Here is a 15,726-nt window from a genome sequence, read left to right as displayed (position 1 = left end):
CTCGTCAACGCAACGACCGTAGAGCATATGGGGTTATCTCTTCCTTGAAACCGGGTACTTGTACCCAGGGTGTTCCTCATAGTATCGATCTTCTATGTTCGACACACAATTAAGTAGTCCTTGTTTGACTTGGCCTTGATGCATTGCATCTCTTGGTAGAGCACAGGCTTTATAAGTATTGCTGCAAGTAGCTACAGGGAACCCTATTGCTGTTTTGGTTATCCGCCATTCAACGGGCCGCCGTTCCAGGCGCTAATTTCATAAGCCACTGGTTACCATTGATGCAACACAGGTAGTACTCTGGAATGATTAGCCTAGGTTTCATGAATTTGTACCCTACTGACATGTTGGATATGAACTTCCTAACTTTGAAACACAAAAGTGAGTAAACTCAGACTGATTTGGCATTTTCCCCTGGCTGAGTTTTACAAATGAATTGTAATGGTTTGGGGAGTTGGACGATTTGATGTGATATGTTTATTCTCAAGCCACCACAACTCTTTGAAACTCGATCGCCGGCAGCAGCTGCCGGAGTTCACCATCCATAATACCATGAACATAGGCTTCACCGACAACTGAGAAGCTACTGGCACCAGCTGAGCGGAAAACAAATGGCACGTCAGCACCAGGTACAGCCCATACAGAGTCCCCAATGGACATCCCTGTAGGCCCGAGCCCGATCAAACCGTTCGCGCTCACAAACGGGCGTCTCCGAAGGAGTTTGATGCTGGCAATGTTTGCATATTTCACACCCTCGGAAACCTCGCCAGCCTTCAGCGCACGATATGCCGAGAGTGTCTCATATGAAGCTCTCTCGGTCTCCCAGTTGTAGGCAAACGCCCGATCTGCTATGGGGGTCCTCCACAGGGCCTCGTTCACCTCCTCTGTAGTACAGTAAACTCGATTAGTGCATGGCATCATGGCCTCGAGACCTTGAAGCCAGAGTCTGAGAGAAGCAACACGAGCTGTATCGTCGGCAAGGTCATCTGCCTCGGGGAATGGGTCGCCAAGCTCTGAGACATCGCCGACTTGGAAAGCGTCCAACAACAGTCGATTATCGTCGGAAAAGGCCTGTGAGAGGTTCTGAGTGAAACCCAGCAACGTTGAGTAGGCGCGCTCTCTGTTTTTGCCTCTGACTACAAACATGGAAGGGATGTTTAAAGGCTGAGGTAAATATGCCGATGACCAGTCCGGTGCCCAAGATGGGACGTTCTGTCCAAGCGAAGCGGAGTCTTCCGTAGATTGACTGAGACCTGCAAAAGACAGGAACCCTGGTCCGTAGTAAATCAAGCATGCTTTGGCGACTTCCATCCGGACAGCGTTCCAGTCTTTGGTATAATCGGCGAGGATCAACGGGCTTCGATTCAGGTCGATCAAGCTCAATAATGCAAACACATAGTCGCGGCGATCTGAGGCTTGAAGTTGGGCTTTGGCTGCCATACCGGAAAGTAGAGAAAAGAGAACCAATAGGGAAGAGTTGGACCGGGTGAAAGACACAGGTATTACTTTGTTGAGACCTGTCGTGAGGAAAGTCGCCAGCGCCGAGCTGTCCTGCCTCCCCGTGTCACTGCCGACAATATTGAGATTATCGCGTATGCCACAAAGCAGCCAGAATCCTTCACGGAACTTTTCCCACGTAACCCACTCCCGGCCGCAGCAGACAACGCAGTTCAGTGACAAGACTCGCTCCTGAATCACCCAGACCCGACGAAACCATGGCCGGTCGAATAAAGAGCTTATTGCTTTCAACCTGGCAAAATCATCCAGACATAGTTCGGCGAGGGCCTTGTCGAGAATGCTTCGAATGGTAGCCATCGGAGGGTCAGATGTGATATCGGTGAAGGGGAATTTGGACCACGAATTGAAGTGCTGACCGGGGAAGTTCGCTGCTAGGCTCATCTGGCGCAGGGTATCAATGGCTAGGTCACTGTCTCCGGTTGCAGGGCCCAGCCACAAGAGTGTCTGGTATGCATTCCGGAAGATATCCTTCATTAGAGAGACTTGTTGTGTTCTCTCTACCTGATTCCGTTGGTCGATGCAGATGGCGTCAACCCAGAGCGTTGGTCTCGAATCAGTATCGTTCCATTGCTCGATTGCTAGGTGTCTTAAGGCCGACTCCAGGTTCTTGGTGACCTGGATTTCTAGACCATCCAAGTAGATAGGGCTCGTTACATTAGGGTCTCCCCAAACATACGACAGCGCTGTGTAGTGGCAAGGCCATTCTCTGAGGCTGTGATGTTTCAAGCGGCATCGCACTACTGGTTGATGTCCAGAGTCCGAAGTAAATTCCGCTGCTCTGAAAGGGTCTAACTCAACCAGACGAATCTCTGCCTTACTCGGATCCAGGTCTCGATACTGCACGTGCAAGGCGTTTGCGTTTTGAAAATGCTCTTGGTCGGCCATTTCGATGAGATCGGCCGAGGGGCCTTTGACCCTGGATTGTTGATATAGTCAATGTCAAGATAGCTGTCGTGTAAGGGTGGAACAGTGACAGCTCCACAACAGGGGAGTCTACATGCGGGCAATGTTTAATTAATACCTCAGCCGCAATCACAAACGCTGACGTGGTGCCACACATTGATCCTAGCCAATGAAATATCACAGACGTTTAAGGTGTTACGTTGTGAAAACGGAAGTCGACATCGTAGAAAGATGGGAGGCATTTTCCGTGGCAGGATGAGGGATTTACTGTATTCGAACATCAATAAGTACCACTTCATATTCAGAACGTAGCACTGTCTTTGCTGTTTGGCATACAAGACCCGCAGATTGCTCGAATAATTGACAAGTCTCATTTAATCGTATATACTCGTATAATGTTACATAAAGACACCAAATCTAACGATGGTCGGCGCGACCAGGTTGCTCAATGAGCTGATTGCAAACCGCGAAGAGAGATGCTGGCTCTAACCGTAGCACCAGAGCCAACGTCGAAACTCTCCTCTCTAACCAGGCCAGGAGCCCGCAGCACGTCTTCGAAGGGGATCTCGACAGAACCGGTCTCGTTGGTTTTGTTCAGAAGAGAAATCTTAAAGTTTGCTGGGTTGGCGATCAAGTCTGCCGTCACGGGAATGCGGAAAGCCTGGTCAAAGGACGGGTTGAAGATGTCAGTTCCAGGGGTATAGGATTTGGCCGCGGTGCGGAACTCTTTTGCGCCCCACGTCACCTTGATGCTGGGGTTCAGCTCGTCACGCTGGCCCTGGAGTCCAAGAGCGCTAGCGATGAGAACTGTGGCGAGACCGACGATCTGTCCCTCGCTCTGGCTCTGCGTGGATGTAATGGCACCGGCGTCATCTACAAAGTTGAAGAACTTGGCGTGGACGAGAACCTTGGCGTCGGTGGGCTCTCCCTTATGAGTAAGATCCAACTGCTGAGAACCGCCATTGAGCAGAACATCTCTCACAGTGGTAGAGGCGATGCCGATATCGTCATCGCCTCCTAGATCATCGTCCTGAATGTCAATGAAGATCTGCTGGTCGTGGTCTGCGACAAGGAAGTCGTGCGTCTCGTTCCATTCTGGATCATGAGCGTTCTTCTTAACTGTCGTACGCCATTCATCCTCAGCGCCAACATTGACCTTGCAGTAGCAGTCGGGTATATCCTTCACAATCTTGGCCAACAACCTCTTAGCGCCACTCTTCTTGGGACCGCTGATACCAACTGCCCTTTCGACAGTCAGTCGCAGAGCACCAAGGTGGGGAAGGTAGGTCTTGAAGTAGTCGTTGTTGTTGTCGAGCTTAACAAGATAGCGGTTGGGAAGAACCGCCATAGAGGAGATAATGTTAAGAATGACTTTTCGGACGGCCTTGTCAACCAAGGCCCAATCAGCGATATTGGCTGCGTTGGTGAAATCGAGCTTGAGCTCAGGAGGATTGATAAAGGCAACTTGTGCAGCTCCAATCTGGCAAGTTGTAAGTCTGTGATGCCCGACAATGCATTCAGGAAGTGATTCATACCAGAGGAATGACATTGGTCAAGGGTGCGAGCAAGATTGAGAGTCTGCCCTTCAGATGAACGTGTTCGATGCCCTATAATACAGATTAGCGACGCCTGAGTCATGTATAAGTGAGTCCATGTGCTTGTGGTGATGAGCTCACCATTTTTGGAACCATTTTCCCATCGAGCTCAATGTCACTCTTTCCCTCCCAGATTACGTCCATGTCGAGCTTGATGCCGCCGTTGTCGGCCTTGTGAACATCCACCTCGGAGACACGCATGGGAACAGGACCAAGGTCAAGTTTGACAAACTTGAGGGAAGAGAGAGGACCTGGGAGCATGGTGGCAAACATAGGTTCGACGATGTCCTTCACCATCTTGCACCCAGCAACGTTGATGTTGGGCCATAATTGTTCGATGATGTCGTTGAGGAATCCTGTACGTTCGTCAGATCACGTCTCGCATCTCGAGTGCCCTTGACTATGGGTCTGATGCCCTCTTACCTGCGGATTCGGTGCCTCCAGAGGCGGTCAGTTTGTCGACGAGTGATGCCATGTTGATTGAAAGTGCTTTGGTAGTAAAAATGGGGGATGAAGTAAGGTGCAGTAAGGCCTTGAAAAGACGAAGAACTTCAAAGGATAATGTTGATATATCAGTCAAGGTACCACGACAGTGGGGCCGGTTTACTGCAGAGGTGGAGATCTATCAGGGAACTCGCGAAGACTACGGTGTAAAGCTGGAGCCCAATATCTGCAAAGGGAGACGACAGGTGCGCGCTTTTGATGCCCAGACTTCGTGGTGGCTTGTTGTTCGTGTTCCTTGGCAGGTGGACATGGAAAGTGGGTTGACGTCACTTGTTAGACTGCGGAGATGCACCGAATGTCGTACAAGTTTGCTTGGCTCAGTTCACCCTTGAGCTTTGTCATTGGGCGTGTATCCCTGCGCGCGCGGGGTTCTGGACTCAGCCGCTGACACACCGCTTGTCTACCCCAGTTTCAGCGATATCCTGATTGTTGGCTTGAATCAATGACAGCTGTCTTCGATAGTGAGTGATCTTATGCATAGCAAACATCGCCGTTGCGCGGAGTGTGGTTGGGGGTGGATGCTATGTACCAGGGGCGCGATTACATGAGGCGTGATGTGGACAACAACATCAAACAAAGCATGCAACGCAGCACTGATGCAACAACCCAGGAACGGGTCGCAAACCTAGTAGGTCTAGTGAGTAGTTATTGGATGGAAAGTAGGCTACATTCGGGATGCTGCATCATCTGCAAAACGAGCGAACACTGGCATCTTGCTACTAGATGTGATAGGTAACTGCAACACCTTCGCTAAGCGTGTGCCGCAAGGGTAAAGAGGTCTGGTGAAGCATAATTAATTAGCAGCAGGCCAACAGCGAGCTCGGTACCTGCTCCGCAATTTTGGTGGCAGCAGAAACCAGCCTTTCCGTCGATCAACAGGCATGATCTACATTTCCAGCGGCCCGTTTTACTTTAACTTTCTTTTCTTGCTAACGCAAAGAATGAACAGGAACGGGCTGCAGCTTTTGTATTCTTTTTGTCAACGCCGACCAGGAAGATCAGGTAATTACCGGAGACTCATAGGCCCCAACAGCCCAAGTTCGACCGGGCGCAGGCGCATACACCAGAACAGTTAGACCATCGGAGGCGTGAAGGTTCACTAAGGTCCACTCCAAGCAAAACATAGTAATACGAATCCCAATCGGAAGTCAGCAAGGCATAACATGAGAGGATTCAACAGCGTTTCCACATGGGATCTCAAGGCATTTGCAGATTTCTGGGCGGAAACTGCTTTCAACGAGGCCTTCTGCTGGAAACACCTCTCATAAAGGCGCAGTGCATCTCGATCGTCTTTTGGTTCCTCCTGGGACCGCTATCTAGCGCTATTGCAAATTCATCCTTGGAAGCAGCATATAAAATCAACGCAACGCTTTTAAGCCATGGTAAACGAGCACGGATAAGAAATAATTATAGGAAGACTTGTTGAGAAGTGCGCAGTCTGTCTGCAGAGTTGCGCCTGGTGACAGTCATGAGCTCATGACGCATACGCTTGCGCTAGCGATGTCAATACAGAAAACCTTTTGGGATGACACTCACAGGAAGTCCAGCGGTTATCAATGTTTCATCCCATATTTTTTCTGCACATTATTATAGATGGAAAATCGTCCTTGCATAATGTTAACGCTTCTCCTCTCGGATGTTCGGGAACAGAAGATATCTGAGCTTCTCCGGCGCTGCCGGTTCTGAAGCCAATGTACTCGCAAGCACCCCTTGATCAGCGAAAACTAATCTTTATCACAACATGCTATTTCATCGTGATTATAGCCTCAGATAGCCATTCGAGCAAACATGTTCTCTTGGCTGAACGGCCTCCTTGTCTTCGTACCAGTTGGCCTATGGGCCTTTTTATCAGACAAGGCACCTCTAGTTGTCTTCATAACGAATGGCATTGCTATTGTGCCGCTGTCATCGTTACTCACCGCAGCTACCGAGATGATTGCTGAGGATGCTGGAGACACGGTTGGAGCACTACTGAACATTACACTGGGGAATCTGGTAGAGCTTATCCTATTGTAAGTCACAACCCTATGCCTTCGGAACTCAGCGCACTTGCTAACCTCATTCGCTCGAAGCATGTACGAGCGTAAATCGCCTAGTAGGAACGAGATGTGCTGACGGACTCAGTGTTGCGCTCAAACACAAGCAGGTTCACGTTGTTCAGGCGTCCATTCTCGGCTCGATGCTCGTCAACCTGCTCCCAATTCTTGGCGCCGCTCTCTGCGTCAACGGTGTAACCCACGAAGACCCGGTATTAAATGCTGTCGAGACGCAACTTTTAAGCTGTCTCCTACTTGTCTCAGTGTTCGTGCTTCTGATACCAGTGAGCACGATTCATTCTCTTCATAGCCCAGGGTTCAAGCTCACTGATCCAAGGCTGCCTTCAATTCCACATTGGACGAGACTACAGGGGCAGATGCCGCGAAACTACGAATGAGTCGAGCATCAGCTCTTGTTGTTTTGGTTATCTACACGCTCTATTTTATTTATAAGCTACGGGTTCACACTCCGCCGAGTCCATATAGCCCTATTCTGTCGCAGGCGGCTGATGTCGAGATCTACCCTTCAACTCGCCCACGAACCAACTCGCTCGACTCCCCGGTTCTTCCATCACGCACAATTCAATTTGTAGATCAAGGTAATCGAAAACAAAATAAAACTGCGACTGGCGATGAAGAGTCCCATATTGAGCTAAGGAACATCGACGCTTCTATCTCTAGTTTCACCTCTGATGATGCAACCTCGGAAGTAATGCGTGGTCGTAAAGCTCAGATGTCAGGAAACTGTAGCAGTCGGTCGAGTTCTTGCGATGACGTGGTGTGTTTGTGCAATCACTCCTTTTCTCAACCAGTCACCTCTTCTACGCAAGGTCGCAGGAGCCGATATCCCTCCAACATAAGCATTGATTCTCAAAGTCTCTCGATATCTGACCTAACATATTTACGAATCCCACGCAGTAGTGGAACAGGCGTCGGTAATACGGATCAGGAGCGCTCAATTGTTCGGAGATCAAATAGCGAGAAGGCGCTATCTGTCTTGGTGTTGATGATCAGTTCGGCCTTGATGTCGATGTGTGCCGAGTTTCTTGTCGGCACAATCGATGAGGTTACGCATCAAGGCCATCTATCCGAGTCCTTTATCGGCCTGATCATACTCCCCATTGTTGGAAACGTGGCCGAGCTTGTCACCGTTGTCACGGTGGCACACAAAGAGAAACTAGATCTCGCAATCGCAGTTGCCGTTGGCTCGTCTGTCCAGATCGCGCTGTGCGTGGCTCCATTGACCATCATCGCAGCGTGGATCATGAGACGAGAGCTATCTCTTAGTTTCAACTTATTCGATGCGGCTGCATTAGTCGGAGCGGCCGTGCTAGTCAACTTCTTTTTCCTTAGCGATTCAAGTAGTGTGTTGAAGATGAGTAGGCTGAAGGGAGCGTTGATGTGCGCTTGTTACATCATCATTGGGTGAGTTCGCCTTTCCAAGTGACGTAGCATTATCGAGATGTGGCTAATTGATCGTAGGCTTGGGGCGTTTCTGACTCCAGGCTTTGATACATAGATCAAGTCTACCTCTGTAAACACACCTGTCTATACTTGTCTTATCTTTATCCGACATGGGATTGCGCAAAGTCCTTGACACATGATGAGAAGCAAAACTCGCTAGACATATAGGGGCCAGAAGTAGCATCTATCTCACATTATTCAACGGACAATTATATATTCGAGGGTATTCTCGATCGCCTATTAGCGAAACAGGAGTTAGGTAGCAAATCAAGCACCAACTCTGAGAACCTGGGTTGTTCATGTAGGTTGTTTTGAGAGTATTTAACAGTGAGAAATTTGAAGCAGTCTTGAATACACCAATAGTTACTCCAATACAATCTTGTGAGTGGTAACGTTGGAAATGGCCAATGAACCTGTGTCTCTCCAGGTAAGTAAGAATTTGGGAAACTTGAAACGGTAGCTCGGGTTTCTCATAATGCCCGTTGCCGTCAGGCATGGAGCTCCATTTGAAAGTATTTACCCTTGTTAATGAGTCAAACCCCGACCGAACAGTAGTGTGGATATTCGAGAATAGCCTGGCAACTGAGGTGGATAACTTTCGATCTGAATACCTAGATCTCTGTCTCCGGGGACATAAAAGCGCTGTGCGCTTTGAAAACCGAATCTGAACAACCATACAGTCGAAGCCTTCTATTTGGCGTTAGGCGCATGGCAATCTAAGATATCAACGGGTATGCCTCGGAACTTTACGTAAGGTTGAGACGAGACCAGCTTATTTTCCACCGAGAAGGTGTATGGTTTCGTTGTCATTTACGTTGTCGTCTGTACATACAAAATTGTATGGTAACAACATTCCGGGCTTAAAGAGGTACTGTAATCTCGAAGTCCGTCAACGCTACTTTTTTTCAGGCTCTGCCACGTGGAAACATGCCGGGAAGCTGCGTAACCGATCGTCATCACAGTCACGCGTTCCATCCTTCATGCCAAGGATAATGGAGTCTATCCCAGAAACACAGAGTGTCAGCTAAACGCCGTTCATTCCAGTAGCCATAGCAGCCAAACCTTAGGAACAAATACATCTTAAAGCAGCCCCCCGACTTTAGCCAATATGCAAGCTTTTCAGTACGAATCTCCCAAAGAAGGCCTACAGCTTTGTCGAATCCCATAACCCGAGCCTGGCCCCGATTCGGTGCAGATCCGCGTGAAGGCAGCAGGATCGTGCCACTCGGACTGTCATCTCATCAAAGGGTACGACGCCGTGCTCGTCAAGAAGCCCATCACGCTGGGTCACGAAGTATCAGGAATCATTACTGCGGTGGGCCCCAACGTGGTTAGGTACCGCCCTAGCAATCGCGTCGCCGTGTCGCTCCTCTCGCATCCACTCGACTTGGAAGACCGGGGTTGGGAGATGGCCATTGGACTCGGGTTCGACGGTGGGTATGCTGAGTACGCAGTAGCACCAGTGAGTCGACTAGTTCGAATCCCTGATGGCGTTCCCTTCTCTCGGGCTGCGGTCGCGACGGGCGCGATGGCCACTGCTTATCATGCCGTAATGATTGAAGCTGGCGTGTGCCCTGAAAAAACGGTTGGAATTATCGGTATCGGCGGTTTGGGGATGCAAGGTCTTGGTTTTGCAGCACTCAAGGGTGCCACAGTGTACGGTATCGACATTGTGGACTACAAGTTCACGTATGCTAAATGACTCGGTGCTCGCGGATGTTACAAGAACTTGGAAGAGGCTGGTAGTATGTTTTCGACATTATGGTTGATTTTGTCGGTGCCAAAGAGACCACGAGATCGGCCCTCGAGCGTGTCAAGGAAGGAGGCAAGGTTGTAGTTGTTGGACTGGGGGCGGGGGAAGTCACAATCTCGAGCACCGACCTGGTCGGACGCAGCATTAGTTGGTTGGGTCATTCGGTGCCAACGAAGCTGATTTGAAGAACGTCTTGGAACTACTATCAAAGATGGAGATTGAGCCAGAACTAGGAGAGATTTCTTTCGAAGATATCCCAGCTGGACTCAATGCTCAGGACAAAGGAGAGGTTCAAGGGAGGCTTTGGACAGACCCTAGCAAGCTCAGAACTGGTTCCAGTAAGCTGTAACGACGGAAACATCAAAACATCAAGTTAACGAAGTGGGAGAGGGGCTTTACTGGGAAAGACGGGGTTGGCATTACGGCATAGTCAAGCTTCACAGGATTGATATGTTTCCGCTAAGCTAAAACTATCAGTTCAACATTGTCATGACAGCATGGGCAACTACACCTTAGTTCCAAGTAATTCCGTCAAATGCTATTATACACTGCCGAAAGGAAGTTGAATAGGCTCAATTTCACTACGAATGAGCAGCCAGCTAACGAACACAGTCCCGATGCGCTTCAGTCTTGAACTAGCAACAACTATCACATTTGCATATTGCCCTTCCCTAGAACTTGTGCATAGAGAAGGCTTATGGTATGCTTAGAATCTATTGCGTCTATTCCGCTTAGTTCCCCTATTCAGCCTTTCGTATGGTGATGTGAATAAGAGCCACCGAACTCAAGCTTTCGACTCAACCTTTCAAGATGACTATGACTTAATGATATCTATTGACTAAAACATGCCTAATGCGTTAATTTCCGAGAATTTTTACACCCTGTGAGAGAGTCAGACATAAACGACGGAGACACCAAGGTGGCTATCGATAAAAACTCTTCAGTGAGGAAATCATTCGATTTCATCGTCATCGCCGTGGAAAAATCTCAAGATAGCAGCCGCCACCATGTCGCCATCATGATCCAGGTGCGCCGTTTCTGATGCTTGGTCTGCGTGCTCCAAATCCTGAATACCTCCACTATCGACTCTCATTTGAATCTGCCTCCTGACCATGTGTTGGTCAAAAGCCAGATGGGCTTGAGTCGTAAAGAGCCGTCCCTTAATATATATGCCTTGCACTTTCGTGTGGTCGCTGTGACCCCAGATATCCACCTTCGTGCCGGGCTTGAGGAGCCCTCGTGAGCTCTCATGCGTTGGCGGCGCGACTACTTGATCTTGGTGCATCTGGTGAAGGAAAACGTGGTCGTCATCTGTGCGGAAAAGCTTCATGCCTACCGGCGAGAGGTCAATCCTGCAGTGACCGAGTTCCCAGTCTTGTGACGGAGCTGGTGCAACGTCGGCGCCGAGCATCCGATTGAGGAGCTGGTGTCCAAAACACACGCCGCTGAGATGGAGATCCGGTCGACGCTCCCATAGTTCTGAGGTTCCCTCGTGTCAGACACGAGCAAAGCTTAGCAAAACTGACTTGTGTTCACATACCTTTGAGAACATCGAGAAGCTTGAGAATCCAGGGGTTGTCGCCGTGTGCATCGTACATGCTTCCAGTGATCAAGACGCCCTGGTAGCTATCGAACTCCTCAAACGTGGGGACTGTGCCTCCCTTGTCTTCCACTACGAATCTCTGATCGGTGTCGATTCCCAATGGGGGATCGTGCTCGGCGCCGGCATGTTGGAAATGACTGTGTAGAATCTCCCCGAAGCTACCCTTGGTTGCGTGGGTATCGGGGTGAGGCTCGTCCGTTTCCAGCACGATCATGCGTACCACCGGTGAGTTTGGGGCGGGATACTTCTGAACCTTGTGCATGTTTATTGAGACGCCTCGCAAAGGGTTGTTGTTGTTTGATAATGATGGCAGGGATGTGGAAATTCAGTGTGATCCAATCGATCAATCAGCAGTTTGGGGTATCAGTAGGGGGGGTATCGATAAAGTAAGAAGTTGCAGGGTCGCAGTTGATTGACAGGCACAGGAAATCGACTTTACTTAAAAGGTGTTCATCCCCCAAGCCATTTCTACATGGTGACGCGTTGCAAGGCAACAAGTGTACAGGAGCCAAGAGAAGCATTTTGCAGCATTCCACGCTATGCATTCGGCTTCTCGGAACCCTACGTTGACGTCAGTCCCCAGAATGCCGTAGGGCTGAGTTGAAACGAATCTTCGATGACGGCAGGCGTCCTGGGTTTTGAGTTTTCATAACATAATTCCCGCTTCGAGCCACCGCGCCAGCGGCTCGGCAGGTTCCACAGGTGGGGAGGGATCTTAGTCGCTTGGTTGTGGTGCAAGAAACCTAAATCAAGTATTTCGGATTTATGCCGCCTGTCGACCCAGGCCGAGGCTTACGCGTAGCAGTGCTGGGCTGGCAAAGTCGGATGTACAAAGTCTTGACTGGAAGACCAAGACAATTGGCAAGCTGGGTATCGTCCGTCATCTACCGTTGGAGCCTCGAAGGCAAGGGAGACAAGGTGTTGGGAAGAGAAGACAAAAGGAGAATGTCTTGGAAACCGGATCAGGAAATCAACCCCAGCCGGTTCTCACCCCGAGTCTTGGCACAATGGAGAAAGCCCCGAAAAATAGCATCATAAGGGAAAAAAAAAAAAACCAACCCAAAAAGAAACCCCCCCCCACCCCCCCCCCCCCCCCCCCCCCGAAAAAAAACCACATGACAATTCAAGCAAGATAATCCAATTGACATGATGAAAGGCTACTCCATGAATGATGGTCAGTGAGTTTCAAAGAGCTTGTATCCAGTTGCGTGGTTTGAATTCGTGTAGGACCAGGCTACCCTTCCAGTTGCGACAAAGGAAGCTCGATTTATGCGGTAATACGAGTTGCGGAGCTTGATGGAAATACCAACTGGCTGGACAAGGGCAGCACTCTCGACTAGTTCAATACCATATAGAACAATACTCGCCCACGACAACGACTACCTAGATCCAGGCATAATTTTAGATCAAACAGCTTGAAGCCAACGAACTTGAAAGCAAAAGTTCCATTCTGACCAGCTAACGCATGGTGCTAGGAGAAACACGTGAAGGCAAGCAGTTTGCCTGCGCGAACAAAGATTTCAAGAGTCAAAGGGAGAAGACATCTGAGCCTACTCGGTATTCACTTAGAATGATACTTAACTTAAGCAACATCTTCCACGGGTTGACTTGATTATATTCCCAAGACGTACCAGAACGCAGCTCGTTAGCACCGACTTTGCCACCATTGCAAAAAACAGCAGCAACATACAAAAAATCACCCAAAAGCGGAACCACCAGACCAGAGAACATGGAAAAACTCACCCTAGACGCACTCCGAAATTTGAGCATTGGCAGTCGCAGCGGCAGTCGTAACAGTGACAGTTGTCGGGGGGGAGCACGAGTACCCTCCGAGACCAGTTCGGACGCAACCATTGTCAGTGACGGACCACCTGCGCTCGAGAGACTCCGTAGAGCCAACATGGAAAAGTACGGCGCTGAAAATATGGAGCGAATTAGACTCGCAGAGCTCCATATCAAGCAGCAACTCAGCCTCGGACAGGATGCTTTCGGAGGGTTTCAAAGGGGCGGAGGTTCAGGCTCCGTCGCGGGCTCCGTCGCTGGCTCTACCGCGACTTGGGCGACTGGCCAGCCAGCCAACCACATTGACCCAAGGGCTGGAAGTCGCAGTGTAGCCGGAAGCCAAGCCGGTTCGCACTGGAGAAACAATATGGCCGAAAGTGTTGCCGGTAGCGTGTCCAGCAGCCAACATATGCCGACTGGATACGGAGGCATACCGGTCTCCAGTGGACGCTTGCAAGCCACACAAGGAAGCGTCGGGCTCAATGGTGGAGACCAAATCGAGGCCTACTGGCCCAACATCAAACCCACGTTCACATCCGACGCAGCCCTTCTAGACTATACCATTCCTTGTCCCCGGTGCGCGATTTCGATGAGCGCCGCGGAGGCCGGCACCCAGCACCGTTGCATGATCCTCTGCTGCGGTCACATGATGTGCGATGGCTGCATCACCCGCATCGCAACCAACGAGAAACAGTGTCCGTACTGCGCGCTGCCTGTAGGCAAGTACATCGATTGCGCCGGGAGCTGCAAGAACCCGGGCATGATTGGCCTGGGCTTGCCTAGCAATATGGGCGAACTCAGGAGGTTCCCGCGTACCACTACCGAAGGAGGTTCACTGCCTGGTTGCTGTTCCAAGTGCCGCATCCTTCGAATTGAGAGAGATACCAAGAAGATGGTTCGACACATCCTCAACGACGCCAAGGCTCGGTCGGTCTGGAACCCATCCAACGATCACAAGCCTGACACCAAGGATTACAGCGATTATGTCAGGGTCCCTGAGTTGGATCGATTCCTGGCCGTGCTCAGAGACACCGTCCACAGTGCCGAGATTCATAAGCAGTACACGTGGCTGCAGCCAGACCACTGTAACAACTACTCGCAGGTCTGGGCCGAGAAGCGGGATTACACCCGCCCTCGTCCTGGCCAAGGCTGAGAGGCTGAGATGGAAGGCGCTTTGAAGGGCAGAAGGATCTGCCAGTAACGCTGACGAGTGAAATAGACCCGAAGATCGAACTTACGCCTTGGTTTTTAGAAGCATGGGGTTTACGGATGTCGGCAGTAAAGGTTAATTGAGGAAACCAAGTACAGGGTAAAGAAATAAGTATCGTGTAACAAGGCCTTTAGGGGTTTGCAAGGAAAGTAGATTGTTAAGTTAGGTAGCAAGATACACGGGTAGACGAAAAAGACTGAAGTCTTCTCGGGCTTCACGTACTAAAATATCGCCCTTTGGATGAACACAGCGACTGTTTGATGTTCTCGGTCATTAGAAGTACCATGTGTCAGGTCGTCTGAGCGACCACCCTGGACACCGACTGGCTAGAGAGTCTTAATCTTGGCAATATGACAAGACTGCAATAAGAGAGTGCATGTGGTGATGGGATTGCCAAGTATTTCGGAGCGGGAATCTGTCAGAAGAAACATGTCAGCAGCGACCTTCATGCGCTGGACGGTTCGAAGGATGAAGCTCGAAAACCAGTCATGAAACTGGCGGCAGCTAACCCCCCCGCAGACACTGGATTCAGTTACCGTGCAACGCCAGCGTAGTCACGGAGGTTCAGGCGGACCACAAAATCCCAAGTTAGTGATTGGCAAATGCTTTATTACAAGTGCAAGGGTTGACATGATATACATCTCTTAGTCTATAGTACCGATCTATGATAAGGCCTGGCCTAGTTTTCAGACAGTCCCGAACACAAGACGACCTGGGGTTCCAATAAGCCCCATTCAGAGGACTAGAACGATTCTTGTCAAACAGTACCATTGTCTGAGGGGGCTTTGTAGCAGACCAACACTGAGGAAACCACACTTGCATCCTCATCTCCAAACAAGTTTTGTTGAAAGACGCACTTTTGCGAGTAATATCTTGTGCATTATCTTACATGATTCATTGCGTCGACGTATGCGATCATGGTGGCAACACGTGAATCCTTTGGCTGCAAAACATTAGTCATTACCTGGTGCACGACTCTGACTTTGAAGCAGAGCCTCTGGTTGGCCAAGGACCATCCGTACCCATGTCAAGCTATGGGCGCTCGAGGGTCAGGAATCACCTGTAGAGAAATCCCTTGTTGCGAGTGGTTTCAGGTTCGCAGAGCTAGGGCGGCACCCCTCCCATGTGTTTCCGCCGGTCGTATGCGCCCTTACCAGGAAGGGTTGTGGAACGCCTCGATATCACTCTGAACCAACAATTCGGACAGAATCAGCGACCATTCCCTCTCACCGGCGGCCAGTCGATGCGCCATAGGGTGAGATTCGACATGGGCCTGCAGTTCGCACAAAACAAGCCGGCGAGGGTGTTTTTCTGCCCGCGCAACAGTCTTCCAAACTGAACTTCACCAAGAGCTGTCA

At 50.1% G+C, this 15,726-nt stretch overlaps 6 protein-coding genes across 6 annotated transcripts; 3 read left to right on the top strand and 3 right to left on the bottom strand.

The window, feature by feature from the left end:
- Positions 1-483: 483 nt before the first annotated feature.
- On the bottom strand, positions 484-2,403 carry ColSpa_07819 (heterokaryon incompatibility protein 6, OR allele; the record flags this gene model as incomplete). The annotated part of the gene is made up of 1 exon (XM_049274031.1): positions 484-2,403. The coding sequence occupies one exon, from the start codon at positions 2,401-2,403 to the stop codon at positions 484-486; it is 1,920 nt and encodes a 639-aa protein (XP_049129988.1).
- A 463-nt stretch (positions 2,404-2,866) lies between these two features.
- ColSpa_07818 (extended synaptotagmin-2) lies at positions 2,867-4,491 on the bottom strand (the record flags this gene model as incomplete). Its single annotated transcript, XM_049274030.1, has 3 exons — positions 2,867-3,901; positions 4,098-4,372; positions 4,440-4,491. The coding sequence occupies 3 exons, from the start codon at positions 4,489-4,491 to the stop codon at positions 2,867-2,869; spliced, it is 1,362 nt and encodes a 453-aa protein (XP_049129987.1).
- Positions 4,492-6,308: 1,817 nt separating this feature from the next.
- ColSpa_07817 (vacuolar calcium ion transporter) lies at positions 6,309-6,954 on the top strand (the record flags this gene model as incomplete). The annotated part of the gene is made up of 2 exons (XM_049274029.1): positions 6,309-6,532; positions 6,645-6,954. 2 exons carry the CDS (start codon positions 6,309-6,311, stop codon positions 6,952-6,954), a joined length of 534 nt encoding a protein of 177 aa, XP_049129986.1.
- Positions 6,955-7,326: 372 nt separating this feature from the next.
- ColSpa_07816 (vacuolar calcium ion transporter) lies at positions 7,327-7,985 on the top strand (the record flags this gene model as incomplete). Its single annotated transcript, XM_049274028.1, has 2 exons — positions 7,327-7,334; positions 7,475-7,985. 2 exons carry the CDS (start codon positions 7,327-7,329, stop codon positions 7,983-7,985), a joined length of 519 nt encoding a protein of 172 aa, XP_049129985.1.
- Positions 7,986-10,725: 2,740 nt separating this feature from the next.
- Positions 10,726-11,638, bottom strand: ColSpa_07815 (putative glutamine--tRNA ligase; the record flags this gene model as incomplete). The annotated part of the gene is made up of 2 exons (XM_049274027.1): positions 10,726-11,252; positions 11,314-11,638. 2 exons carry the CDS (start codon positions 11,636-11,638, stop codon positions 10,726-10,728), a joined length of 852 nt encoding a protein of 283 aa, XP_049129984.1.
- A 1,638-nt stretch (positions 11,639-13,276) lies between these two features.
- On the top strand, positions 13,277-14,311 carry ColSpa_07814 (uncharacterized protein; the record flags this gene model as incomplete). Its single annotated transcript, XM_049274026.1, has 1 exon — positions 13,277-14,311. One exon carries the CDS (start codon positions 13,277-13,279, stop codon positions 14,309-14,311), a length of 1,035 nt encoding a protein of 344 aa, XP_049129983.1.
- Between the last annotated feature and the right edge of the window lie 1,415 nt (positions 14,312-15,726).

The sequence above is a fragment of the Colletotrichum spaethianum genome, assembly GCF_022836535.1.
Source record: "Colletotrichum spaethianum MAFF 239500 DNA, contig20, whole genome shotgun sequence".
Classification (NCBI taxonomy): domain Eukaryota; kingdom Fungi; phylum Ascomycota; class Sordariomycetes; order Glomerellales; family Glomerellaceae; genus Colletotrichum; species Colletotrichum spaethianum.
Note: the sequence above shows the minus strand (reverse complement) of the source record. Positions and strands in the feature narration are given on the sequence as shown.